The sequence below is a fragment of the Coregonus clupeaformis genome, chromosome 15 (genome assembly GCF_020615455.1).
Source record: "Coregonus clupeaformis isolate EN_2021a chromosome 15, ASM2061545v1, whole genome shotgun sequence".
Classification (NCBI taxonomy): Eukaryota; Metazoa; Chordata; class Actinopteri; order Salmoniformes; family Salmonidae; genus Coregonus; species Coregonus clupeaformis.
In genome coordinates, this window is record NC_059206.1 from 66,084,491 (window position 1) to 66,111,139 (window position 26,649).

General features: G+C 41.9%; 1 protein-coding gene across 42 annotated transcripts in view; it reads left to right on the forward strand.

The window, feature by feature from the left end:
• LOC121573296 (MAP kinase-activating death domain protein-like) overlaps nucleotides 1–26,649 on the forward strand; it is an 89,097-nt gene that overhangs the window by 18,732 nt on the left and 43,716 nt on the right. For 26 of the 42 annotated variants that reach the window (XM_045225295.1, XM_045225299.1, XM_045225312.1 and 23 more), the window contains exons 2-8: nucleotides 6,136–6,353; nucleotides 6,507–7,145; nucleotides 16,337–16,640; nucleotides 22,513–22,644; nucleotides 23,069–23,182; nucleotides 23,977–24,057; nucleotides 26,533–26,589. In XM_045225295.1, coding sequence (XP_045081230.1) covers nucleotides 6,295–6,353; nucleotides 6,507–7,145; nucleotides 16,337–16,640; nucleotides 22,513–22,644; nucleotides 23,069–23,182; nucleotides 23,977–24,057; nucleotides 26,533–26,589 — 1,386 coding nt within the window. In that variant the 5' untranslated portion in view covers nucleotides 6,136–6,294. Of the gene's footprint in view, nucleotides 1–6,135; nucleotides 6,354–6,506; nucleotides 7,146–16,336; nucleotides 16,641–22,512; nucleotides 22,645–23,068; nucleotides 23,183–23,976; nucleotides 24,058–24,435; nucleotides 24,445–26,532; nucleotides 26,590–26,649 lie in introns of all 42 variants that reach the window. The other 16 variants (XM_045225309.1, XM_045225317.1, XM_045225332.1 and 13 more) reach the window with 2 other exon arrangements.

Consider the following 26,649-nt stretch of genomic DNA (forward strand, 5'->3'; position numbering starts at 1 on the left):
TTAAAATGCAAATCAATTATAACATTTTTGACATGCGTTTTTCTGGATTTTTTTGTTGTTATTCTGTCTCTCACTGTTCAAATAAACTTACCATTAAAATTTTAGACTGATCATGTCTTTGTCAGTGGGCAAATGTACAAAATCAGCAGGGGATCAAATACTTTTTTCCCTCACTGTAGAAACATATCAAGGATGATCAATGGAAACAGGATACACCTGAGCTCAATTTCGAGTCTCATAGCAAAGGTTCTGAATAGTTATGTAAATAAGGTATTTAAAAAAAAAAAAAAAATTACATTTGCAAAAATTTCTAAAAACCTGTTTTCGCTTTGTCATTATGAGGTATTGTGTGTAGATTGCTGAGTTTTTATTTTATTTTTTAATCCATTTTTGAATAAGGCTGTAACGTAACAAAATGTGGGAAAAGGCAAGGGGTCTGAATACTTTCCGCAGGCACTGTGTGTGTGTGTGTGTGTGTGTGTGTGTGTGTGTGTGTGTGTGTGTGTGTGTGTGTGTGTGTGTGTGTGTGTGTGTGTGTGTGTGTGTGTGTGTACAAATCCACAATTTAACAAGAAACACCTGTTAATTGAAATGCATTCCAGGTGACTACCTCATGAAGCTGGTTGAGAGAATGCCAAGAGTGTGCAAAGCTGTCATCAAGGCAAAGGGTGGCTACTTTGAAGAATCTATAATAGTTTCCTAACAGGTTCATGTTTATCAATAATTGGAAGAAGCAATTTCAGGAGGATGACATCATCCTCTATGAGGAAATGGCAAGAATGTTTGAAACTGTCTGTTTGAGATGCAAGTTTGTGTGGCGTTAAAATATATATATATATTATCTCCAATTTATGCTTTGCCCACATACAAGTATAGGATGAGTCAACAACATTATTAGTTAAAGAGATTCTCTGGTACTTTTGTATACGTTTTAGCCAGTCGTTCTGAAAGAAGTGTTCAGCAACTTCGCACAGCCATTGAAGAGGAGTGGGACAACATTCCACGGTACAGTATCTGTGACCAACAGATGCATATCTGTATTCCCAGTCATTCCCAGTCATGTGAAGTCCATAGATTAGGGCTTAATGAATTTATTTCAATTGACCGACATTCCTTATATGAACTGTAATCTTTGAAATTGTTGCGTAATTGTTTCCCCACTATATTTACATCAATGGATAGGTAGACTTCAGCTTTCTCCTCATATGTACAGAAAGTATTCATACATCTCCCGAGTGGCGCAGTGGTCTAAGGCACTGCATCGCAGTGCTAGCTGTGCCACTAGAGATCCTGGTTAGAATCCAGGCTCTGTCGTAGCCGGCCGCGACCGGGAGACCCATGGGGCGGCGCACAATTGGCCCAGCGTCATCCAGGGTAGGGGAGGGAATGGCCGGCAGGGATGTAGCTCAGTTGGTAGAGCATGGCGTTTGTAACGCCAGGGTTGTTGGGTTCGATTCCCACGGGGGGCTAGTATGAAAAAAATAAATGTATGCACTCACTAACTGTAAGTCACTCTGGATAAGAGCGTCTGCTAAATGACAAAAATGTAAATGTAAATGTATACCCCTTGACTTATTCCACATTTTGTTGAGTTACAGCCTGAATTCAGAATTGATTAAATAGATTTGTCTCACCCATCTACACACAATACCCCATAATGAGAAAGTGAAAAAATGTTTGCAAATGTATTGAAAATGAAATACAGATATCTTATTTACATAAGAATTCACACCCCTGAGTCAATACATGTTAGAATCACCTTTGGCAGCGATTACAGCTGTGAGTCTTTCTGGGCCACTCAAGGACACCTGTATTGCACAATATTTGCACATGTATTATTTTTGTAATTCTTCAAGCTCTGTCAAGTTGGTTGTTGATCATTGCTAGACAACCTTTTTCAAGTCTTGCCATAGATTTTCAAGCCAATTTAAGTCAAAACTGTAACTAGGCCACTCAGGAACATTCAATGTTGTCTTCGTAAGCAACCAGGGTGTATTTTTGGCCTTGTGTTTTAGGTTATTGTCCTGCTGAAAGGTGAATTTGTCTCCCAGTGTCTGTTGGAAAGCAGACTGAACCAGGTTTTCCTCTAGGTTTTTGCTTGTGCTTAGCTCTGTTCTGTTTTTTTTAAATCCTAAAAAACGTCCTAGTCCTTGTCGATGACAAGCATACTCATAACATGATGCAGCCACCACCATGCTTGAAAATATGAAGACTGGTACTCAATGATGTGTCGTTGGATTTGCCCCAAATATAACGCTTTGTATTGAGGACATAAAGTTAATTTCTTTGTCACATTCTTTGCAGTTTTAATTTAGTTCCTTATTGCAAATAGGATGCATGTTTTGGAATATTTGTATTATGTACAGGCTTCCTTCTTTTCACTCTGTTATTTAGGTTAGTATTGTGGAGTAACTTCAATGTTGTTGATCAATCCGCAGTTTGATCCTATCACAGCCATTAAACTCTAACTGTTTTAAAGTCAACATTGCCTCATGGTGAAATCCCTGAGCGGTTTCCTTCCTCTCCGGCAACTGAGTTAGGAAGGATGCCTGTATGTTTGTAGTGACTGGGTGTATTGATACACCATCCACAGTGTAATTAATAATTTCAAAATGCTCAAAGGGATATTCAGTGTCTGCTTTTTAAATATTTTACCCATCTAGCAATAGGTGCCCTTCTTTGCGAGGCATTGGAAAACCTCCCTGGTCTTTGTGGTTGAATCTGTGTTTGAAATTCACTGCTCAACTGAGGGACCTTACAGATAATTGTAAACTCAGCAAAAAAAGAAACGTCCCTTTTTCAGGACCCTGTCTTTCAAAGATAATTTGTAAAAATCCAAATAACTTCACAAATCTTCATACGTAGTTGACAGTGAGAGGATGTTTCTATTTTTACTGAGTTAATGTGCGGGGTACAGAGATGAGGTAGTCATTCAAAAATAATGTTAAAAGCTATTATTGCACTCACAGTGAGTCTGACTTGTCAAGCACATTTTTACTCCTCAACTTATTGACTCAAGACATTTCAGATTTTGTATTTTTTATGAATTTGTAAAAATTTCTAAAAACATAATTCCACTTTGACGTTATAGGGTATTGTGTGTAGGCCAGTGACATCAAATCTCAATTTAATCAGTTTTAAATTCAGGCTGTAACAACAAAATGTGGAAAAAGTCAAGGGGTGTGAATACTTTCTGAAGGCACTGTATATAAAAAATGGCTGTGTTGTTATGTGAATTTGCGCATGTTTAGACCGCCACCATTAGGTAAAAGATCAACAACAAAATCATTTTAAAAAAATCATTTTGGAACAATAATTGGTGACATATTTTATTTAAAAGTTCTTCCCTTTCTAAATGTACTAGGCAGGTGTTTGTAGGAATTATAGTTTTGAAACTGAAATTTACTTTGAGGGTAGTATAGAATATTGGTGCTCTTGCTTTGTTTCTAGAGCAAGGCTAATCCCTGCAGGCTTGATTGCACCCGCCCAGTTGATGTTTTTCGACTGAGTGGCTAATGCTGATGCCTCATCCACTTCTGAAGGGTCTTGCCAGATGCACTGGCTGTGCACTCCTGAGGTGATTATCCAACAGTGGTGTACCTTTGGGGCAACTTCAGGACATACACACACAGCAGTGCAGGTCTGTCATACAAGGATATTACACAGCCACAGAATCTTGCCTTTTTATTGGTTAGTTTGCCTCTAACAGTCACCATTGTTTGTTCTCAAAGATTATATCATTTGAAAATATATAGGTACATTATTGTACATATCTATCTGGTTTTAGTCATTTAAGTTTACACTGAAAGCACTTTTCCATCCCGGAAATTATTATCATCATCATCATCTTCATTATTATTATTATTATTATATTTTTTTTTACATGGTTTGGACAAATAGTTACAGATGTCAGAAAGTGAATACTTTAAAAAATATATATTTTTATACAGATCTCAGGAAGTGACTACTTTTTCATGAAGTATTGGATTGGCTGCCTTCAACTAATGGAAAGGCTGTATCTGGAACTGCATGTTGAATAGAGGACCCACAATGTCCTACAAGGTGTCGAACGCATTCCACAGTGACGCATTCCACATTGATGCTGGCCCATGTTGACTCAATGCTTCCCACAGTTGTCAAGTTGGCTGGATGTCCTTTGGGTGGTGGGCCATTCTTGATACACACGGGAAACTGTTGAGTGTGAAAAACCGGTGTGCTTGGCACCTACTACCATACCATGTTCAAAGGCACTTAAATATTTTGTCTTGCCCATTCACCCTCTGAATGGCAGAAATACACAATCCATGTCGCGATTGTCTCAAGGCTTAAAAATCCTTCTTTAACCTGTCTCCTCCACTTCATCTACACTTTCATATTTTGATCCCTCGATTGACAGGATCACATTTCAGCATGCTCCTAATGATTTCAAAATAGTTTGATACTTTATCTGTGGATTAGAATGATATATAACATGTTCCAAAACAGTGCTTGCATAATATGTAATGGTAGCCTTAGTATTGTGTCCCATACATCTCATAATATTATCATAAAATACACAATATTGGGTGTATTTGGTTCTTATCCACTGGACTCTAAGTGGTTCAGCAGTGGGGGATGGTTACTCCTGTTTGTTGAGCCTGCTGCCAGTACCTGTTAGAATTAGAGGGATGGCTGGGCCATAGTGCAAGCTCTGAGGGAGCTTACATTCCCGGAAGACCTCTCACACAGGGACCCTTTACCCCCTAAGCTGCTTACTTCATCAGAGAGCTGCTATTGAAACGTTTCCCTAAGCCCTACAAGTGCCTCCAACAGAAAGGAGGCTCAGTATAGACATTTCCTGTAGGAGAGCTTATTGTCACATTTTGCAGTAGTTGTGGAGGTGGAGATTCAACACTTATTACCACTAAAGATAACAATTACATCATTAATAATACATTCTTTTTTTTAAACTAATGGCAATGCTAGCTATTCTCTCTTGGAATTTGAAAGGCCTAAACCGTCCTATGAAATGTTCCAGCTGTCTTGATATCCTAGTAAGAAACCGTGTTTGATATAGCAATGCTCCAAGAAACACACCTGGTTCAAAAGGACTCACAATGAATAGAGAACCATTTGTACAAACTGGCTGCTTTTTCATCAGCCCCAAACAAAACTAAAGGTGTAATTATAATGATGCATAAAGGCTAACTAACTAAAAAGTTGGTCACAAAAAAGAGACAACTGATCATAGATTCTTAAGATATGTGCCCGGAGTGGACATATTACCAATAGTAATTGTCCGCACTGTCTGAGGTGGGGTGGGAACTCTCCTTTCTGTGGAGTCCGTGAAACTGTGCATGTGTACGGCACACGCTACCTCAAATGAGGAATTTTTAACTAACTTGTTCAAATTGTCATAGCAGTATTAGCTAGACAAGCTTGAGTTACAAAAAATGGTTAAACAAATAAGCCTTGTGTGGTTAGCTGCATTTTCAATCTGACATTTTTAGGCAATATAAATGTACAATTAGCCTAGCTACTTAAGCCTTGTTCACACTGCAGGCCTTAATGCTCAAATCCGTTTTGGAATACTGACTGTTCAAACAGTAAGTTACAAGTGACCAAATCGCATTTGTGTGTGTATTCAGACGCAGGCATTTGCTGACTATGCTAGTTGTCATAGTAATGACGGGTGTGTGCGCAGTGGTGTAGGTTGATTGGTGGTGGTGCTTGTGCTTCCTACCACTCAGACGTTATGTAGCAAACTAAGCTAACTTTCAAAACGAGTCCTTTTTGGCTAACCACAGCAGTCAACTAGCTAGCTAGGTAGCTGTTCAGCTTCCTAGCACATTCACTACTTTGTTTGTAAACAATTAACAAGCTAGTTAGCTACCACATGTTCTTGTCAAACTGTCAACAGAGTAGCTAGAAAGCAACAACATATGCCAAATAAGTCTAAAACCCACTTGAGGGCAAATAAATCGCATGGGCAGGAATCAGATTTGTATGCGGCTTGAAATATCCCATTCCATGTGCTTTTTGGCAGTACAGACTGATTTGAGTCACTTCAAACTGCCAGTGTGAACAAGACTTTAGTGAACGAATAAAGCTGAAAACCTCTGTAGACATAACATGCTACATTTTCTTGTTTTACAGGTTTCCCCATTATTTTCTCAGATGTCCACAATGACCACTAAGGTCCTGCATGCTCCTCCCACACCTAGCCCTGCCTCTTCGTGATTGAACAGCTGCTGACTGACCAGAGAGGTGATATATGTCTGTGTTGCCATGACCTAAAGAGATCATCAATCAAAGATGGAGAAAAAGAAAATGTGCCCCCGTCTGCTGGACTACCTGGTGGTGGTCGGAGCCAGGTGAGGACTTCATAGGGTTGGTTGGGAGATAACAGTCCAAACCCAAACTGAGTCCTACTACCTCACATTATATCGTTAGGCCTTTGTTTTTGTGATTAAAAAAAAATACAATGCTGTTTCTGATGCCCATTCTCCCTCCATCCTACCTTCCAGGCAGCCCAGCACTGACAGCGGGTCCCAGACCCCCCAGCTCCTCCGCCGCTACCCGCTGGAGGACCACCCGGACTTCCCTCTGTCCCCGGACGTGGTCTTCTTCTGTCAGCCTGAGGGATGCCAGAGCATCCGGCAGCGCCGGGTCAGCCTGCGAGACGACGCCTCCTTCGTCTTCGCACTCACTGACAAAGACTCGGGCATCACGCGCTACGGTATCTGCGTCAACTTCTACCGCTCCTTCCAGCGAGGGGGGCACCGCCGCGACAAGGTGGGTAGCGGTGAAACCGGCGGCGCAGACAGCGAAGCGACCAGCGAGAGTTCCGATGGCAGCGGTGGCTGCCCCACTGCCTCCACGTTGCCGACACCTGCCAGTGCCGACACAACAGCCACATCTGCGCCAAGCATGGAGCCGGGACCGCCCGGTGGCGAGCCAAATGCTGGCAGGTCCCCTCGGCACAAACGCAGCACTGCCAAGATGGTCAATCGGAACCGCGACAGCACGCTGACCTCGCTGTGCATGATCAGCCACTACCCCTTCTTCTCCACCTTCAGGGAGTGCCTGTACATCCTCAAGAGAATGGTGGACTGCTGCAGCCACAGGTTGACCCAGCGTGCCGGCCTGCCACGCGGAACTCAGAGGTATGCAAAGTGCCAGGCTTATCAAACGATGGAGCCCCCTGGTTTCCATAATTTATTTCAGGATATTCAGTTGAGTAAAATCACAGTGTTGCTAAAACTATCCTAAAACTACCCAGGCCAGAACACTTCCAACCGCAGGCCTATCCCTACCAAAAATGTGATTCAAAGGTATGTGGTCAATGGTCATTTATTTAGGCTGTTTTTATTTGAAACCACCCAGCTCAGTTGCAACCACAAGTGATTGACCAGCTCTATCTGAAAGCAAGAAAAGTTGAGGTAGTGACATACAATGAGGTTAGTATTAGTCGTAAGCACTTATCTTGGAAGATCATTTTGCAAAATGTTCTAAATTCCTATGTTTATAAATCCAGAGCTGATATTCGGGATCTGGTCACAGTATGATACATTTTAAATCCAAATCAACGTCCAGAACAGATTCAGTCTGATCTGGTTGTAATATACACAGCCCAAAACAAGTATTTTTATTTGAGTATTTGAATGATTATTTGTAAAAAAAAATAAAAAAATAAAAAATAGTCTACCAAATTGTATTTGAAAGTATTCATTAAAACAATTATTATGCATGGGAATGTATTTGAGTTTTTTCAAATAGAATCCAATATTCAACTACTTGTTTTTTCAAATAAAGGTGATCTGAATACTCTTTTTGAAATCCAGGAATTGGGAATAAAAACGTATTGAAAATACAGTAATGGGCAATGTACCAATTTCTTATGGCCTTTTAAACCCACTCGTGATATTTAATGGACTAGATGGAATTGCCCCACTCATTACATTTTTAAACAACACTGGTCTGACGAGCTCTACAGCAGAGTCTCAGCACTCAATCGCTGGTTGAAAACTGTTTTCTGCCCCTCCCAAAAGATAACATTTGTGGATAATTGGCCCTCTTTCTGGGACTCACCCACAAACAGGACCAAGCCTGACCTGCTGAGGAGTGACGGACTCCATCCTAGCTGGAGGGGTGCTCTCCTCTTATCTACCAACATAGATAGGGCTCTAACTCCTCTAGCCCCACAGTGAAATAGGGTGCAGGCCAGGCAGCAGGCTGTTAGCCAACCTGCCAGCTTAGTGGAGTCTGCCAATAGCATAGTCAGTGTAGTCAGCTCAGCCATACCCATTGAGACTGTGTCTGTGCCTCGACCTAGGTTGGGCAAAACTAAACATGGCGGTGTTCACCCTAGCAATCTTATTAGGATAAAGACCTCCTCCATTCCTGCCATTATTGAAAGAGATCGTGATACCTCACATCTCAAAATAGGGTTACTTAATGTTAGATCCCTCACTTCAAAGGCAGTCATAGTCAATGAACTAATCACTGATCATAATCTTGATGTGATTGGCCTGACTGAAACATGGCTTAAGCCTGATGAATTTGCTGTGTTAAATGAGGCCTCACCTCCTGGTTACACTAGTGACCATATTCCCCGTGCATCCCGCAAGGGCGGAGGTGTTGCTAACATTTACGATAGCAAATTTAAATAAAAAAAAAATAAAAAAAAATGGCGTTTTCATCTTTTGAGCTTCTAGTCATGAAATCTATGCAGCCTACTCAATCACTTTTTATAGCTACTGTTTACAGGCCTCCTGGGCCATATACAGCGTTCCTCTCTGAGTTTCCTGAATTCCTATCAGACCTTGTAGTCATAGCAGATCATATTCAAATTTTTGGTGATTTTAATATTCACATGGAGAAGTCCACAGACCCACTCCAAAAGTCTTTCGGAGCCATCATCGACTCAGTGGGTTTTGTCCAACATGTCTCTGGACCTACTCACTGCCACAGTCATACTCTGGACCTAGTTTTGTCCCATGGAATAAATGTTGTAGATCTTAATGTTTTTCCACAAAATCCTGGACTATCGGACCACCATTTTATTACGTTTGCAATCGCAACAAATAATCTGCTCAGACCCCAACCAAGGAGCATCAAAAGTCGTGCTATAAATTCTCAGACAACACAAAAATTCCTTGATGCCCTTCCAGACTCCTTCTGCCTACCCAAGGACGTCAGAGGACAAAAATCAGTTAACCACTTAACTGAGGGAACTCAATTTAACCTTGCGCAATACCCTAGATGCAGTTGCACCCTAAAAGCGAAAAACATTTGTCATAAGAAACTAGCTCCCTGGTATACAGAAAATACCCGAGCTTTGAAGCAAGCTTCCAGGAAATTGGAACGGAAATGGCGCCACACCAAACTGGAAGTCTTCCGACTAGCTTGGAAAGACAGTACCGTGCAGTACCGAAGAGCCCTCACTGCTGCTCGATCATCCTACTTTTCCAACTTAATCGAGGGAAAATAAGAATAATCCAAAATTTCTTTTTGATACTGTTGCAAAGCTAACTAAAAAGCAGCATTCCCCAAGAGAGGATGGCTTTCACTTCAGCAGTAATAAATTCATGAACTTCTTTGAGGAAAAGATCATGACCATTAGAAAGCAAATTACGGACTCCTCTTTGAATCTGCGTATTCCTCCAGGGCTTAGCTGTCCTGGATCTGCAGTTTCTGCGAGGGCCTGGGATCGGGAGAGACACTTAAGTGTTTTAGTACTATATCTCTTGACACAATGATGAAAATAATCATGGCCTCTAAACCTTCAAGCTGCATACTGGATCCTATTCCTACTAAACTGCTGAAGGAGCTGCTTCCTGTGCTTGGCCCTCCTATGTTGAACATAATAAACAGCTCTCTATCCACCGGATGTGTACCAAACTCACTAAAAGTGGCAGTGATAAAGCCTCTCTTGAAAAAGCCAAACCTTGACCCGGAAAATATAAAAAACTATCGGCCTATATCGAATCTTCCATTCCTCTCAAAAATTTTAGAAAAAAGCTGTTGCGCAGCAACTTCACTGCCTTTCTGAAGACAAACAATGTATACGAAATGCTTCAGTCTGGTTTTAGACCCCATCATAGCACTGAGACTGCACTTGTGAAGGTGGTAAATGACCTTTTAATGGCGTCAGACCGAGGCTCTGCATCTGTCCTCGTGCTACTAGACCTTAGTGCTGCCTTTGACACCATCGATCACCACATTCTTTTGGAGAGACTGGAAACCCAAATTGGTCTACACGGACAAGTTCTGGCCTGGTTTAGATCTTACCTGTCGGAAAGATATCAGTTTGTCTCTGTGAATGGTCTGTCCTCCGACAAATCAACTGTACATTTCGGTGTTCCTCAAGGTTCCGTTTTAGGACCACTATTGTTTTCACTATATATTTTACCTCTTGGGGATGTTATTCAAAACATAATGTTAACTTTCACTGCTATGCGGATGACACACAGCTGTACATTTCAATGAAACATGGTGAAGCCCCAAAATTGCCCTCGCTAGAAGCCTGTGTTTCAGACATAAGGAAGTGGATGGCTGAAAACTTTTACTTTTAAACTCGGACAAAACAGAGATGCTTGTTCTAGGTCCCAAGAAACAAAGAGATCTTTTGTTAAATCTGACAATTCATCTTGATGGTTGTAAAGTCGTCTCAAATAAAACTGTGAAGGACCTCGGCGTTACTCTTGACCCTGATCTCTCTTTTGACGAACATATCAACAAGACTGTTTCAAGGACAGCTTTTTTCCATCTACGTAACATTGCAAAAATCAGAAATTTTCTGTCCAAAAATGATGCAGAAAAATTAATCCATGCATTTGTTACTTCTAGGTTAGACTACTGCAATGCTCTATTTTCCGGCTACCCGGATAAAGCACTAAATAAACTTCAGTTAGTGCTAAATACGGCTGCTAGAATCCTGACTAGAACCAAGAAATTTGATCATATTACTCCAGTGCTAGCTTCCCTACACTGGCTTCCTGTTAAGGCAAGGGCTGATTTCAAGGTTTTACTGTTAACCTATAAAGCGTTACATGGGCTTGCTCCTACCTATCTTTCCGAGTTGGTCCTGCCGTACATACCAATAACGTACGCTACGGTCACAAGACGCAGGCCTCCTAATTGTCCCTAGAATTTCTAAGCAAACAGCGGGAGGCAGGGCTTTCTCCTATAGATCTCCATTTTTATGGAACAGTCTGCCTACCCATGTGAGAGACGCAGACTCGGTCTCAACCTTTAAGTCTTTACTGAAGACTTATCTCTTCAGTAGGTCATATGATTGAGTGTAGTCTGGCCCAGGAGTGTGAAGGTGAACGGAAAGGCTCTGGAGCAACGAACAGCCCTTGCTGTCTCTGCCAGGCCGGTTCCCCTCTCCACTGGGGTTCTCTGCCTCTAGCCCTGTTGCAGGGGCTGAGTCACTGGCTTGCTGGTGCTCTTTCATGCCGTCCCTGGGAGGGGTGCGTCACTTGAGTGGGTTGAGTTACTGACGTGATCTTCCTGTCTGGGTTGGCGCCCCCCCTTGGTTTGTGCTGTGGTGGAGACCTCTGTGGGCTATACTCGGCCTTGTCTCAGGATTGTAAGTTGGTGGTTGAGGATATCCCTCTAGTGGTGCGGGGCTGTGCTTTGGCAGAGTGGGTGGGGTTATATCCTTCCTGTTTGGCCCTGTCACGGGGTTTCTCCGGATGGGGCCACAGTGTCTCCGGACCGCTCCTGTCTCAGCCTCCAGTATTTATGCTGCAGTAGTTTATGTGTCGGGGGCTGGGGTTAGTTGGTTATACCTGGAGTACTTCTCCTGTCTTATCCAGTGTCCTGTGTGAATTTAAGTATGCTCTCTCTAATTCTCTCGTTCTCTCTTTCTCTCTGAGAACCTGAGCCCTAGGACCATACGTCAGGACTACCGGGCATGATGACACCTTGCTGTCCCCAGTCCGCCTGGCCTTGCTGCTATTCCAGTTTCAACTGTTCTGCCTGCGGTTCACGAAACCCCTACCTGTCCCAGACCTGCTGTTTTCAACTCCTAATGATCGGCTATGAAAAGCCAACTGAGAGACCTGAGCCCTAGGACCATACGTCGGGACTACCGGCCGTGGTGACTCCTTGCTGTCCCCAGTCCGCCTGGCCTTGCTGCTATTCCAGTTTCAACTGTTCTGCCTGCGGTTATGGAACCCCCTACCTGTCCCAGACCTGCTGTTTTCAACTCTTAATGATCGGCTATGAAAAGCCAACTGAGATTTATTCCTGATTATTATTTGACCATGCTTGTCACTTATGAACATTTTTTAACATCTTGGCATGGTTCTGTTATAATCTTCACCCGGCACAGCCAGAAGAGGACTGGCCACCCCTCATAGCCTGGTTCCTCTCTAGGTTTCTTCCTAGGTTTTCGCCTTTCTAGGGAGTTTTTCCTAGCCACCGTGCTTCTACACCTGCATTACTAGCTGTTTGGGGTTTTAGGCTGGGTTTCTGTACAGCACTTCGAGATATTAGCTGATGTAAGAAGGGCTATATAAAATAAAATTGATTGATTGATTGAAAGGCCAGAGAATTTGACCTTCAATTCTTGGAGGTGATATGGACACTGGACAATGAGAACCTTGTGGGTAGTGTAGTGTCATCAGTGAGTCAGCATGGCCTTGCCTTGTCCCCTATTGTGGAGTTTCCTAACAAATACTGCAGGAAATGCGTGGTTCCCCTGCTCTCGTGTCTACACACCGGAACATGGCCTATCATGCTGCTGTCAGCTGGTGTTCATGCAAGGCAATTGATGAAGAACCGAGAACATTGTGTGCATGCACCTTTACGCACTCAGGATATTGAGACATTCCCATGCAAAAGCATTTCGTTTTACATGCAATAAGCAAAATGTTTTTATTATTTTAACACAAGTTCTATTATGTTTTCTTAGAGATACACTACCTGTCAATTTTAGACACACCGACTCATTAATTTTTTTTTTTTAAACTATTTTTGACATTGTAGAATAATTGTGAAGACATCAACTATTAAATAACACATATGGAATGTAGTAAACAAAAAAGTGTTAAACAAATCAAAATACATTTTATATTTGAGATTCTTCAAATAGCCACCCTTTGCCTTGATGACAGCTTTGCACACTTTTCCAACAGTCATGAAGGAGTTCCCACATATGCTGAGCACTTGTTGGCTGCTTTTCCTTCACTCTGCGGTCCGACTCATCCCAAACCATCTCAATTGGGTTGAGGTCGGGGGATTGTGGAGGCCAGGTCATCTGATGCAGCACTCCATCACTCTCCTTCTTGGTCAAATAGCCCTTACACAGCCTGGAGCTGTGTTGGGTCATTGTCCTGTTGAAAAACAAATTTCCACCGGTCTAATGTCCATTGCTCGTGTTTCTTGGCCCGAGCAGGTCTCTTCTTCTTATTGGTGTCCTTTAGTAGTGGTTGATATTGAGATGTGTCTGTTACTTGAACTCTGAAGCATTTAATTGGTCTGCAATTTCTGAGGCTGGTAACTCTAATGAACTTATCCTCTGGGTAGCTCTAGGTCTTCCATTCCTGTGGCGGTCTTCATGAGAGCCAGTTTCATCATAGTGCTTGATGGTTTTTGCGACTGCACTTGAAGAAACTCGAAAAGTTATTGAAATGTTCCATATTGACTGACCTTCATGTCTTAAAGTAATGATGGGCTGTCGTTTCTCTTTGCTTATTTGAGCTGTTCTTGCCATAATATGGACTTGGTCTTTTACCAAATAGGGCTATCTTCTGTATACCACCCCTACCTTGTCACAACACAACTGATTGGCTCAAACGCATTAAGAAGGAAAGAAATTCCACAAATTAACTTTTTACAAAGCACACCTGTTAATTGAAATGCATTCCAGGTGACTACCTCATGAAGCTGGTTGAGAGAATGCCAAGAGTGTGCAAAGCTGTCATCAAGGCAAAGGGTGGCTATTTGAAGAATCTCAAATATAAAATATATTTTGATTTGTTTAACACTTTTTTGGTTACTACTTGATTCCATATGTGTTATTTCATAGTTTTGATGTCTTCACTATTATTCTACAATTGTAGAAAATAGTAAAAATAAAGAACCCCTGGAATGAGTAGGTGTGTCCAAACTTTTGACTGGTACTGCATATTGAAAATAAGGCTGCAATTGTAACTTATTAAAGTAACTTATTTATTTGCTTCAATTGAAGTTTTCGTCCCTCAATAAACAATCCTGTCTCCTTTCCTCTATAACAATCAACACCACAATGGATCCATAAATTGTCTGCCGAGACAATCATAACAATTGTCCCTCAGCTCCATGAAAAGCACAGCATAGCCAATCCCTGTGTGTAGTAGTAGCAGATGTCGGTAAACAACAATACCCTATCAGAAGCAGAGGGGAATGAAGCACAGATGGAGCTGTAAGATGCTTCTGCCTCGGGTTAATGAAGACCTCACTCACTGTCCTGACATTTTTCCCTGGTCTGTGTGTGGCACGGTGACGAAGACCGAGAGACAGAGACCCAAGGGTCGTGCTCAGGGCTCTAAATTTAAAAATGTTTGTTGGTAGCACTTGTGCACCACATACAATTTAGGAGCACCAGAAAAATTGATTTGTAAATTGATTGATATAGCCTGCATTGGGCCTATATGAATCCTACTTACATTTGAAGCACAGCTGCTGAAAAAGATATCACTTTTCCTTTCTTTCTGTGCCACCAAATAGTTGCATATATTGTTAAGGTAGGGCTGCACCATATGGAAAAGAAATAAAATTGTTATTTTCAACCAAATCTTGCAATTTGACTTGCGATATAGATCAACACACTTGGGTGAACTGTTGGATTCATAGAAATATAATTACTATTAAAATTCTATGGTTGGTGTTTGGCATGACAACAAATTAAAAAGTAAGCTAGGAGTTTTGACAGGGTGGGAACCAACGTGTTGGTCAGTGTTTTCTAGGGGACCCTAATCACATTTGAATAGATGCTGCATTTGGACAAAGATTTTAAAATAGGCTATCTGATTCAGAACATGCCGTTGTACAAACAACATGCTGATCTACACCACCACTGGTAACAACCTGTATGAGAGCTAACATTTGCTTTGCCCTAGCTTGTGCATTTAGCTAGCTAGTTAGTGATCAGCATTAGCATTATTTTAGGCATATGCCAGCTTCCTTAGACTAACTTGCGTTTTGCAGAGAGCAAGATACACAAAGTAATAGTATAATAGAGAAGACCTGTGAATTCATATTTAGAAACAACCTGGAAAGCAGCATCATTCTTGTTTTAGGAGAATATGTTGAGGGTATGAATTGACACCATGCTGAGAGAATAAACGGCTGTGGAGGAACCAAAGACAGTAACTCTGTGGAGGAACTGTGCGCTCTCTGCTTGATTGACAGGGGCCGGGGCTTGGTGTGTGTGGTCCGGGAACTGGAAGCAAGCAGACGTGGGAGGCAGCCTGTCTTGTTTGAGCAGTGTAGAGAAGAGTGTTGCGGTGAAATACTGTTACACATTTATTCATTTTTTATTTCATTTTAGTCGCACTGGTGCTCCCAAAATAAAACTTCAGGTCGTACAGCAAAATATTTAGGTGTATATGCGTCCAAATTGGTCGCACTTTAGAGCCCTGGCCGTGCTGGTTTACATAACACTGTGAGGGGCTACTGCGTTGCGGGCTGCTGCGGCACACACAAACACACCACGCACATATACAGACAGACACACACACATGCACAGACAAACGCACACAGTCACACTTACACGCTGCCTATAAGTCTATGACACACACAGCGCTTGGCTGACAGATTGAGGTTTCTGACTGCCTTCAGGGAGCAGCTGCAGTGGGCGGTGGCCCAGGGCGAGCTCTGACGAGCTAATGATTAATCTCCCTCCCTCCCTTGCCAACAGACGGCAGGCAACTGAAAAGAGGGTTTAATGCCACCGTGTGTGTAAGGGTGTGTACGTTCAGAGTGGAGGGCTGTCGACATGTGGGCGGCTCAAGGGACCTCCTTTGCTTACATCTTGTTTGCTCATTGCACAATCACAACGTACAGTAGAATGCAGAAGGAAGGGTGCTTTGTCTGTGTAAATATAGTTATAAGGTTTTGATGATGTAGCGCTCGCCTAATATTCTAATAATTTATGTGAACAGGTGAAGTTGCGGTACGGTTTGTTTGGGTGGATTTTCTTGCAGGATATGCTTGCTTTTATCGCCTGTTGAGAAATATGATTGTAATAGGATTTGTTGACTGTCTCCTGTCAGGGACACCATTTCCCTCTGCATGTCACAGAGGCCTCTCCATGTGTATCTAAACTGTCTGTTTGTTGACTGACTTGTCATTCTCCCATCAGGGACACCATGTGGCGCGTGTTCACGGGGGCCCTGTTGGTGGAGGAGAAGGGCAGCCAGCTGCTGGCTGACCTGCGGGAGATCGAGTCCTGGGTCTACCGCCTCCTGCGCTCCCCGGTGCCCGTGGCGGGCCAACGGCGCGTAGATGTGGAGGTGCTGCCCCACGAGATGCAGCCGGCACTCACCTTCGCCCTGCCCGACAACTCTCGCTTCTCCATGGTGGACTTCCCCCTGCACCTGCCCCTGGAGTTGCTGGGTGTGGACGCCTGCCTCATGGTGCTCAGCTGCATCCTGCTGGAGCACAAGGTGAGGGGAAAGGGCTGACGTTTTGAATAGAGTTTACCCTGGGATCTACTTTATGGCTGTGTTTGAGAGCTTTAAATCTGTGACTGAGCAGACTGATCTACAAATCATAGTAAGTAGTTATTTAGGATGCAAAGTGATTTGTAAATCAGTCAGTTGGTGCAGTCGGTGATCAGCGACTCAGCAGAATTTATGCTCTCAAACAACTCTGGGCGTGTTCGACATTACAGCCGACTTTAAAGGCAAGTCTAGACTGACTGATCTACAAATTACCTTGCATCATAAATAAATAACTACATAAAATATTATTTGTAGATCAGTCAGTCACAATTAACCCATGATACATCAAGGTTTTGATGCTCTCAAACACAGCATCTGCCTTGAATAAGGCTATTGCCCAGTCACAAATCAACCCATTGCCTCCTAGGTGTGTCAGTGGAATGAGTACTGTTGTGTGTGTCCCTGCCCTCAACAGCTATATGTTAGGGATGTGAACAATGGACAATTTTGCTTAACATTTATACTGTCATTTTTAAAATCAGTTTTCCGTTAAAATGATTTTTACAAATCATAAAATTCCACGTCAATTCACAATGCAGAATAATATTCAGATTACGCATGTATGACCGCTAGGGCAGGGCAATGAAGTTATATCTACAGCAGGGTTTCCGTTCAAATGTATTAGAAGCCGATCGTAGCTGGCCAGATTGTCCGGAGCTGCACATCGTACATCCCGATTTTACAATTCAGCACCATTCTCTCACTCCTTGCGTGTTGCCTTATGTGCATGCTACTGAGGAGAGAGAAATAGCGAGAAAGGAGCCTGCGAAGATGGAATCATTTTTCATTTAAGTAATAGAGATTATGCCTATAATGAAAGCCTACAAGGGGAATGTCCTCCATATGGACAAAGATGGGAAGAACGTTAGCGCGGCCAAATGCAAGCTACTGTGCTTGCATTATGATTAAATTTTTATTTTTTATAATACTTATCATTATTATTACTGTATATCATTGTTGTTTTTGTAATGCATATTTATTAATCTAAACCGGTACTTTAAATATGCAAAACGTGTTTTGTTTAATTCTGTTGAGACATTTGTTGGCTAAATTAAGTTTGATCTGTCTTTTTAATTGTGTGCTCTGTATTTAGTTTAAGATAGGTTATAACTAGGCCTGTTGTAAAATAAATATAATTAGGGTACAGTAGGCACTAGCCTTTCTTGGTAATTGCAGAAATACAGGCTGTTTTAAACTTTTATGAGATTTGTTTCATTCTGAGTCATTTTCTTTGGCCAAACTAAATTCCAACTAATGTTGTTTGCTGCAATATAATATCCTGCTCGTATTTTCCATTTAAAAGTTTGACTTACTTTTGATACAGTATTACACTAATAAAGTTTAGAAACTTTTGTGAATGTTTGGTGTGGCTATTAACCTATTATACTGCAGGCCTGATATGAAAGTATTGCGCACCGATGCTCCAACTGACTCCGACAGTTGAACTTGAGGTGAGGAAGAATGTTTTAGGCCTACCAAAGTTACTCCTATAATCTTACAATATAATGCTTTTCTTTCTAAAAAATATTTTTACAGAAAAGTATATAGCAGACGCAGTAGGCTATCCTATCTGACAAGGATAATGAAATGCATGTCAGTGTCTTAGCATGCCGCCGGCATTTTTCTACAATGGGTTGGTCAAAACAAGCATTGTGATTGGTTGAGACGCGTTCTAAGCCATACTAAAAAACCTGTTTAGTAAGGGTATAAGCCTATGATGCAAAAATAGGAAACTTGTTTTTTGTTACATCTGAGAAATCCCTGCTCATTCTCTGTCCCATCAGCCCAGCCAGCCAATTAATTAGCTTGATCTCCACTGTAAAAGGCATCTAGACATTATTTCCCCTTGCTTCTAGCCTAACATTTGGTTTGCAACAACGGGGGTTTGTACAAAAGTTGCTGTCTGTCTCTTGACATTTGCAACATAGTTTCAATATTGAAATTCGATCTCCACTGTCCTATTGAGAATGAACGTGTCAGGACGAGACGGACATCTTTTCTCAGCCAGTCAAAATCATGAATCAGCAAAAGTCTTATGGATATACACAGAAATGTCAATAGAAAAACAGGTCAAATGACATGAAATGCAGCTAGTTTGCTGTCTTACCAGCTTCAGTTTGAAGTGATTGCGTTAGTTGTGTAGTTAGCTAGCTCCTCTGAACAGTGTCCTGGCGAGAGAGCACATGTTCTATGCCAGGCAAAATCGCGCATCATTAGCTCATTGTTATGGATGTATCCCAATCATCTTAAAACCAACGGCAAATGCAGCTACAAGCAAGGAATAAGAGCGTTGCCACGGAACATTTAGAATGAACGACTGGGTTTCGTCCATAGATATAGAACAAAAATACTTAACGACTGGATCGCGTCTCTGGCAACCTAACCGATAGAATGAACGGCCAGCTGGCTTGGCTTGGCTAGCATCCATAGATGTGTCGGGACTAGGCCTATATTTTCGCTGAGGGATGAAATAGTAGCCTATGAATACATTTATCAAAATAATGTTTTTTTTATTGAATTGGTAACCCATTGTAGAGAGGCAATTGTACACTCGAGGTTGTGCAAAACGACTATTTTAGCACAGCTGTGGTGATCTACGGTACTTGGATCCTCCTCGTACCTATGACTGCAGCACAGCCGTGGTAAACATTTTTGTTTAGCACGCCCTCTCGTGTACAATTGCTTTAATTTCTCTCTCTCTCTGGGGCTAACCCGAAGCTTCTCTTCCTTTTTATATACAGGACCAGTCAAAAGTTTGGACACACCTACTCATTCAAGGATTTTTCTTTATTTTTACTATTTTCTACATTGTAGAATAATAGTGAGGACATCAAAACTATGAAATAACACATGGAATTATGTAGTAACCAAAAAAGTGTTAAACAAATCAAAATATATTTTATATTTGAGATTCTTCAAATAGCCACCCTTTGCCTTGATGACAGCTTTGCACACTCTTGGCATTCTCTCAACCAGTTTCACCTGGAATGCTTTTCCAACAGTCTTGAAGGAGTTCCCACATATGCTTAGCACTTGTTGGCTGCTTTTCCTTCACTGTGCCGTCCGACTCATCCCAAACCATATCAATTGGGTTGAGTTCGGGGGATTGTGGAGGCCAGGTCATCTGATGCAGCACTCCATCACTCTCCTTCTTGGTCAAATAGCCCTTACACAGCCTGGAGGTGTGTTGGGTCATAGTCCTGTTGAAAAACAAATGATAGTCCCACTAAGCCCAAACCAGATGGGATGGCATATCGCTGCAGAATGCTGTGGTAGCCATGTGGTTAAGTGTGCCTTGAATTCTAAATAAATCACTGACAGTGTCACCAGCAAAGCACCCCCACACCATAACACCTCCTCCTCCATGCTTTACGGTGGGAACTACACATGCAGAGATCATCCGTTCACCCACAGCGCGTCTCACAAAGACACGGCGGTTGGAACCAAAAATCTCAAATTTGGTAACTCTGGGTCTTCCATTCCTGTGGCGGTCCTCGTGAGAGCCAGTTTCATCATAGCGCTTGATGATTTTTGCAACTGCACTTGAAGAAACTTTCAAAGTTCTTAATGTTCCGTATTGACTGACCTTCATGTCTTAAAGTAATTAATGATGGACTGTCGTTTCTCTTTGATTATTTGAGCTGTTGTTGCCATAATATGGACTTGGTCTTTTACCAAATAGGGTTATCTTCTGTATACCCCCCTAATTTGTCACAACACAACTGATTGGCTCAAACGCATAAAGAAGGAAAGAAATTCTACAAATTAACTTTTAAGAAGGCATTGAAATGCATTCCAGGTGACTACCTCATGAAGCTGGTTGAGAGAATGCCAATAGTGTGCAAAGCTGTCATCAAGGCAAAGGGTGTCTACTTTGAAGGGTGTCTACTCAAATCTCACTTTTTTGGTTACTACATAATAACATTGTTTTGATGTCTTCACTATTATTATACAATGTAAAAAATAGTAAAACTAAAGAAAAACCCTTGAATTAGTAGGTGTGTCCACATTTTTGACTGGTAGTGTATATATTTTTACATTTAAATATCATACAGTTGACGCCTAAGCCTGATGCATTTAGTGTTCACATTTCTATCTTCACGGTCACTTGTCCGGCGCCAAATTTTCCCAACGGAAACCCGGATCTACCGCAGTCAAATACCCTTGAAAGCGCCTCGGCTACAGCATATTTGTTTGTCTGTAAGGGTACACTAGGGATTTTTGAATGGCGACACTACCTTCGCTGAAGGTAGTTTCGAAGCACCACTGAACGGGCATTTTACTGCTCTGTAAAGTAATGCAGTTTTTTAAACGGGACTAACGTCCATCACTAGGCGACTAGAACTGTCAATCAAATAATCTCGAGCTGCCTGTGTGCAGCCTGCCTGCGCACAAACCACTCTCTCCTAAAAAATTACTTTAAAGTTTGTTAAATACCGTGACTTACTGAGACATTTAGTAGAAAGAAAACACATTTTCATCTAGGAATCGACTCCTAAAATCCAGTATCGTTGGAACGAAGGAGACTGATTAGTTGGCATATTTCCGAGGACACAAACACTCGCATCTTTCATAACTATTGTAGCTAGCGAGGGACGGAAAGAGAGGGGAGGGACACCATATAGGCAGGTCGGCTACCAGGCAGACTGAGTCAGAACCGTGCACTAGGCCTATCTATCGGCAATCAAAGCTATGGAATGCTGTATTTTGTATTTTCTTGGCTTGTAATGTCGCGCAACTTCAGTAAAGCAGGGCCTATCATCAATGAATAGGCTAGGATATTGTACACACAACAGACTGAAGACTGAACACACACTCGCATCATTAGCGAAGAGAAATATTAGGCAAGCCAGCTGCACTGTGATTACATTTTTGTGAAATAAATAAATAAAAAACGTTTCCCGTTAGGGTTTTTTCTTAACGTTAAGGAACCCAATATCGTTTAAACGTTCTCACCCCTACTATATGTCCAACTCTTGATATTTAATCAAATGGCCAACTCAAAAGTTTTGTTCACAATCTCACTGGATTATTGAAGACCAAGTCCCACACTACCCAAACACTGATTTTTATATATAGCAGGGATATTCAACTCCCTACCAGGTCCGGAGCCTGCTATTTTTTCTGTTCTACCTGATAGTTAATTGCACCCACCTTGTGTCCCAGATCTAAATCAGTGCCTGATTAGTGTGGAACTTGCTTCGAGGTCCAGAGTTGAGTTTGAGGGATATATAGTATACTACTCTATACTCCTAAACTAACATCCTGTGCTGTAAACTTATTTTAAACCCAACTCTCATCCAGTCACGGTTCTTAACCCACCCACCCACTCATACAGTCACTGCTGTAGCCCTCCTTGGGTTAAAGTCACCACTCTAATCATCACGCTCCCTTATTCAGTCCCCTGTCTGAACACCTGCAGTGACTACACTCTAGTCTACCCCCTTCCCTTTTACTGTAAGGACAATGTGTCAGGTTACCCTTGAAGGACCTTGTTTCGCTGTTCAAGCTTGGAAACATGCCCCTGTTGTACACTGAAAACAGCACCATATTTTGGGGTGTATGTGGCTGTTGAAACAACCACACAACTAGTCAATGCTACATCTGTTATTGTGAAGGAATAAAACTCTTTGGGAGAAAAATGAAGAAATCTTAAGATACTTTCTAGGATGGTGAAGTAATTGAATGTAATTTAATCTATCTTGTATGGAATAAACGGCATGTGCCTAACAGTCTTCTAATGTATTTATTGTCCACTTACAATTGAGATGTTTAAATGCACTTCAAATTTTTTGTTTTGATTTGTGTCTTCCAGGTAGTCCTCCAGTCGCGGGACTACAATGCCCTGACCATGAGTGTCATGGCGTTTGTAGCCATGATCTACCCCCTGGAGTACATGTTCCCGGTCATTCCCCTACTGCCCACCTGCATGGCCTCCGCTGAACAGGTATGTCAATCAAACCAATGACTGCAGTACTGGTAGTTGTAGTACTATTAGGATAACAAATAGAGGGCTGGAACCAGAGGTTGTGGATGGATTTCTTTTAAAGGGATGCACTTCTACACACTTAAAAAAAATAATATATATATATATATATATATATATATATAAGGAATTCCTGCACCCTAATTGATTGCCTTTGAAAGTTTCACTATTTTTTATTTGATTCATTTAGCAAATGTTATTGGCCATTGTCAGGGCATTTGTGATTGTAGTTGTAGAAGAAGAGATTAGTCCCTGTATTATGTTGGGAGTTTTACCTGGGAGTTGAATCCATGCCTAGTGAAGTTCTAGCTCCTCCTATTGGAGCTGTTCTTGCTTGTGTGCTGGTTTGATTTTGTCTGATTGTGACATCATTCTCCTTTTGTAGCTTCTCCTCGCCCCCACCCCTTACATCATAGGTGTGCCTGCCAGCTTCTTCCTCTACAAATCAGATTTCAAAATGCCTGACGACGTGTGGCTCGTGGACCTGGACTGTAACAAGGTAAGTGCCCCAAAATGGAGGTGCGCTTCAGCGTCCCTGCCACGGTCTCTGCAGATCTATGCTATTCCTTCACAGATCTATGCTATTCTTTCGCTGATCTATGCTATTCCTTCGCATATCTATGCTATTCCTTCGCAGATCTATGCTATTCGTCTGCAGATCTATGCTATTCATCTGCTGATCAATGCTGTTCCCTACTCCATTTGAGTTCCATACAGCATTCTCTCTGATTGGGAGACATAGTCTAGACACTTGCTTGAGATGTCTTTATTTTCACTGCTAAATCCCTTTTGGGGTTCAGTTCTCTCATTGTGACAGATATTGTGTTAGGCTAGATATCGACTTTATGCAGGAGGAAAAAACCTATCTCTTGTCATCCTCATTTCAGACTTGTGCAGAAACTGACTTCAACATAAAAGTCCTCCCACTCTATGAGACAGAGAGAGCGTCAGTGTTTTCAGTGCTAAAACACCCACCCACATCCCAGTCTGTCTTTCTAGGGGAAAACACCTTCCGTCTCATATAGCCTCCTGTAGCTCAGTTGGTAGAGCATGGCGCTTGCAACGCCAGGGTTGTGGGTTCGATTCTCACGGGGGGCCAGTATGAAAAATGTATGCACTCACTAACTGTAAGTCGCTCTGGATAAGAGCGTTTGCTAAATTACCAAAAAAAAAATGGTGACTGATGTATGCTTTCATCATTTGAAGGGGTATTTGTGTGCTCTTGTGAGTGTGAAGTGTACATGGTTGTTTTGCTACAATTTTACAATTTAAGCATGCTTTGTTGCTCCACAGGTCAAAGCACCCACCAATGCAGAGCACCTACCCCCTCTTCCCGAGCCAGAATCCACAGAACTCAAGAAACACCTGAAACAGGTAAATATAGCCTGTCGCAACATACCCGATAGCACTATTTTCAGTTGTTGTTCACTAAGCATGTATGTTAGCACTGCCAACAGTTAAACTCCGTTTATTTCTACCTCTTGTATTGCTTTATTACATAAACAAACCAGCAATATTACCGTATGTGTTATTAACTATTTGTTTTCAAGTGAACACCTTCTATCAGCTTTAGATATGTTTCAAGAGAGGTTTGATGAATTGCGCCAGGCACATCAGTGTCCTTGTCCTCTTGCCGTGTTGTATGTACTAACTATGTATATAGTGTGGGAGCATTGTTGAGTTAAGCATTGTAATGTCCTAATGAAAAAAGTGTTTTTTTTTTTTTTTCTGTCTTTTCTTTGCATGCGCTAGCTCTTGGAGGTGAAAGCAGATACTAGGTCTTACTCCCTGGGACCTCAGTAACAGCTGTAGCAGTATAACTATCCAAATCCTCTAAGCCCAGAACCTCAAATAACAATACGTAGATTAGAAGCTGATTCTGATTCATAAACCTCTTTCTCATGTTGTGAAATGCCAATCAAAAATTCCGCTGTAGTACCACATCACAGTTTACCACCTTGAATTATCAGTGAACATCTAGTAACCCCCACCCACCATCTTGACATCAAGCTATCATTAGTACATTTTGCCATTAACTATTCCTACCCAACATTGTCATCATCTAAGTTTTGAATTTATTTGATTTTTATAGTGCATATTAAGCACAAGACGCTTTATGAAGAAAAGTTAAATGACAAGAACAACAAAACATATACATCCACCACATTTGAACATGCTAGGCGTAATTCATCATCAACATTAAAATGCATCTCAACTCGTCACCAAATCCAAACCTAGTAACCCCAATTTGAATCCCCAATCATACCTCATCATGTTGAAAATCCCTGCATATCATAGTTGTTGATATGCTTTGAATCAGAACCAGTGCAGTATTTGTGTGTGATACACTTGGCCCTATCCCAGAGTGTGCATGCGATTGATTAAGATAGACCTGTGTGTTGGCAGAGCCAAAAATCTGTTGTGGTAACAAGCCATTTGAGTGAAAAGATATGGGTAAAGGTGAGTTTTCATAGGTTCTATTGTTTTAAGGGTTAAAGCAGTCCTCAGCTCTCCAAAAAAGTAACAAACAAGTGGTAGCTGGTAGGTCCTTGCAGTCCTGCACAGAGAATGGGTTAGTATACACTGAGTGTACAAAACATTAGGTACACCTTCCTAATATTGAGTTGCACCCCCTTTTGCCCTCAGAACAGCCTCAATTCATCGGGGCATGGACTCTACAAGGTGTCGAAAGTGTTCCACAGGGATGCTGGGCCATGTTGACTCCAATGCTTCCCACAGTTGTGTCAAGTTGGCTGGATATCTTTTGGGTGGTGGACCATTCGTGAAAAACCCAGAAGCGTTGCAGTTCTTGACACACTCAAACCTGTGCGCCTGGCACCTACTACCATACCCCGTTCAAAGGCACTTAAATATTTTATCTTGCCCATTTACCCTCTGATTGGCACACATGCACAATCCATTTCTCAATTGTCTCAATGCTTAAAGAACCTTCTTTACCCTGTCTCCTCCCCTTCATCTACACTGATTTGAAGTGGATTTAATAAGTGACATCAATAAGGGATCATAGTTTTCACCTGGATTCACCTGGCCAGTCTGTCATGGAAAGAGCAGGTGTTTGTAATGTTTTGTACACTCAGTGTATGTCAGCATCTAACAGGTTAAGAGATGGGAGAATTTGAGTTGGGGGGTGTACGGACAGTGTAAACAAAAAGCCAAAAGTATTTTACATTATTTTTCGTTATTGTCAAGAGATCTGCTCCCTTCTGTGTCTCAGTATCACCTCTCCATCGTAGCCACTGGTTATCCTCCCAGTTGGTAACCATCGATCGTCTCTTCAGTGGCTAACTTGTGTTGGGTGTGGTGTGGTGCATTACTGTTCCTTTTTGTGTGTTGTTTTGTGTGTGTTTGTGTGTCTCTCTCTCTCTCACTTGTCTCTGTCATGGTTTGATCTCTGTAAATGTGTTTGTTTTTCTTCCTCTCTTGCACCTCCTCTTCTCTCTCGTCCTCTCTACTTCATTCTCTCTCTCTCTCTCTCTCTCTCTCTTGTTCTCTGGCTATGTCCCAATTCTCTGAAACTGCACCTTTCACTTAGCTGAAAGGGCTGAATGTGAAAGCAACATGGAGGCATCTACATCTCCCCACTAGCCCACTTATTGGCTAGTCAAGGTTCCCACGTTGCTTTCAAGCATCCTGTCCTTTCAGCAGTTTAGTAGTCAGGATTGAGAGGAGATTAGGAAAGGAATCCATTTCAAGGGAATTGGACACATAGCCTCCTATCTTGACCCTTTTTGTCATGTGTGGTTTCAATTCTGCTCAGCAATTGGTCAGCTCAGCCTTTTCATGTGATCCTCTTCCTGGCATCTCTCTTGTCCTCCTCCCCTTCCCTAGTGTCTGGTTAGGTTGACCGTGATCACCCAAAAGCAGATCTTCTCCTCTGACAATAAGGTTTCTAATTTCTCCTTCTGCGGAATGTGCCATGCTCCTTGCACGGATATTCTTCCTCAC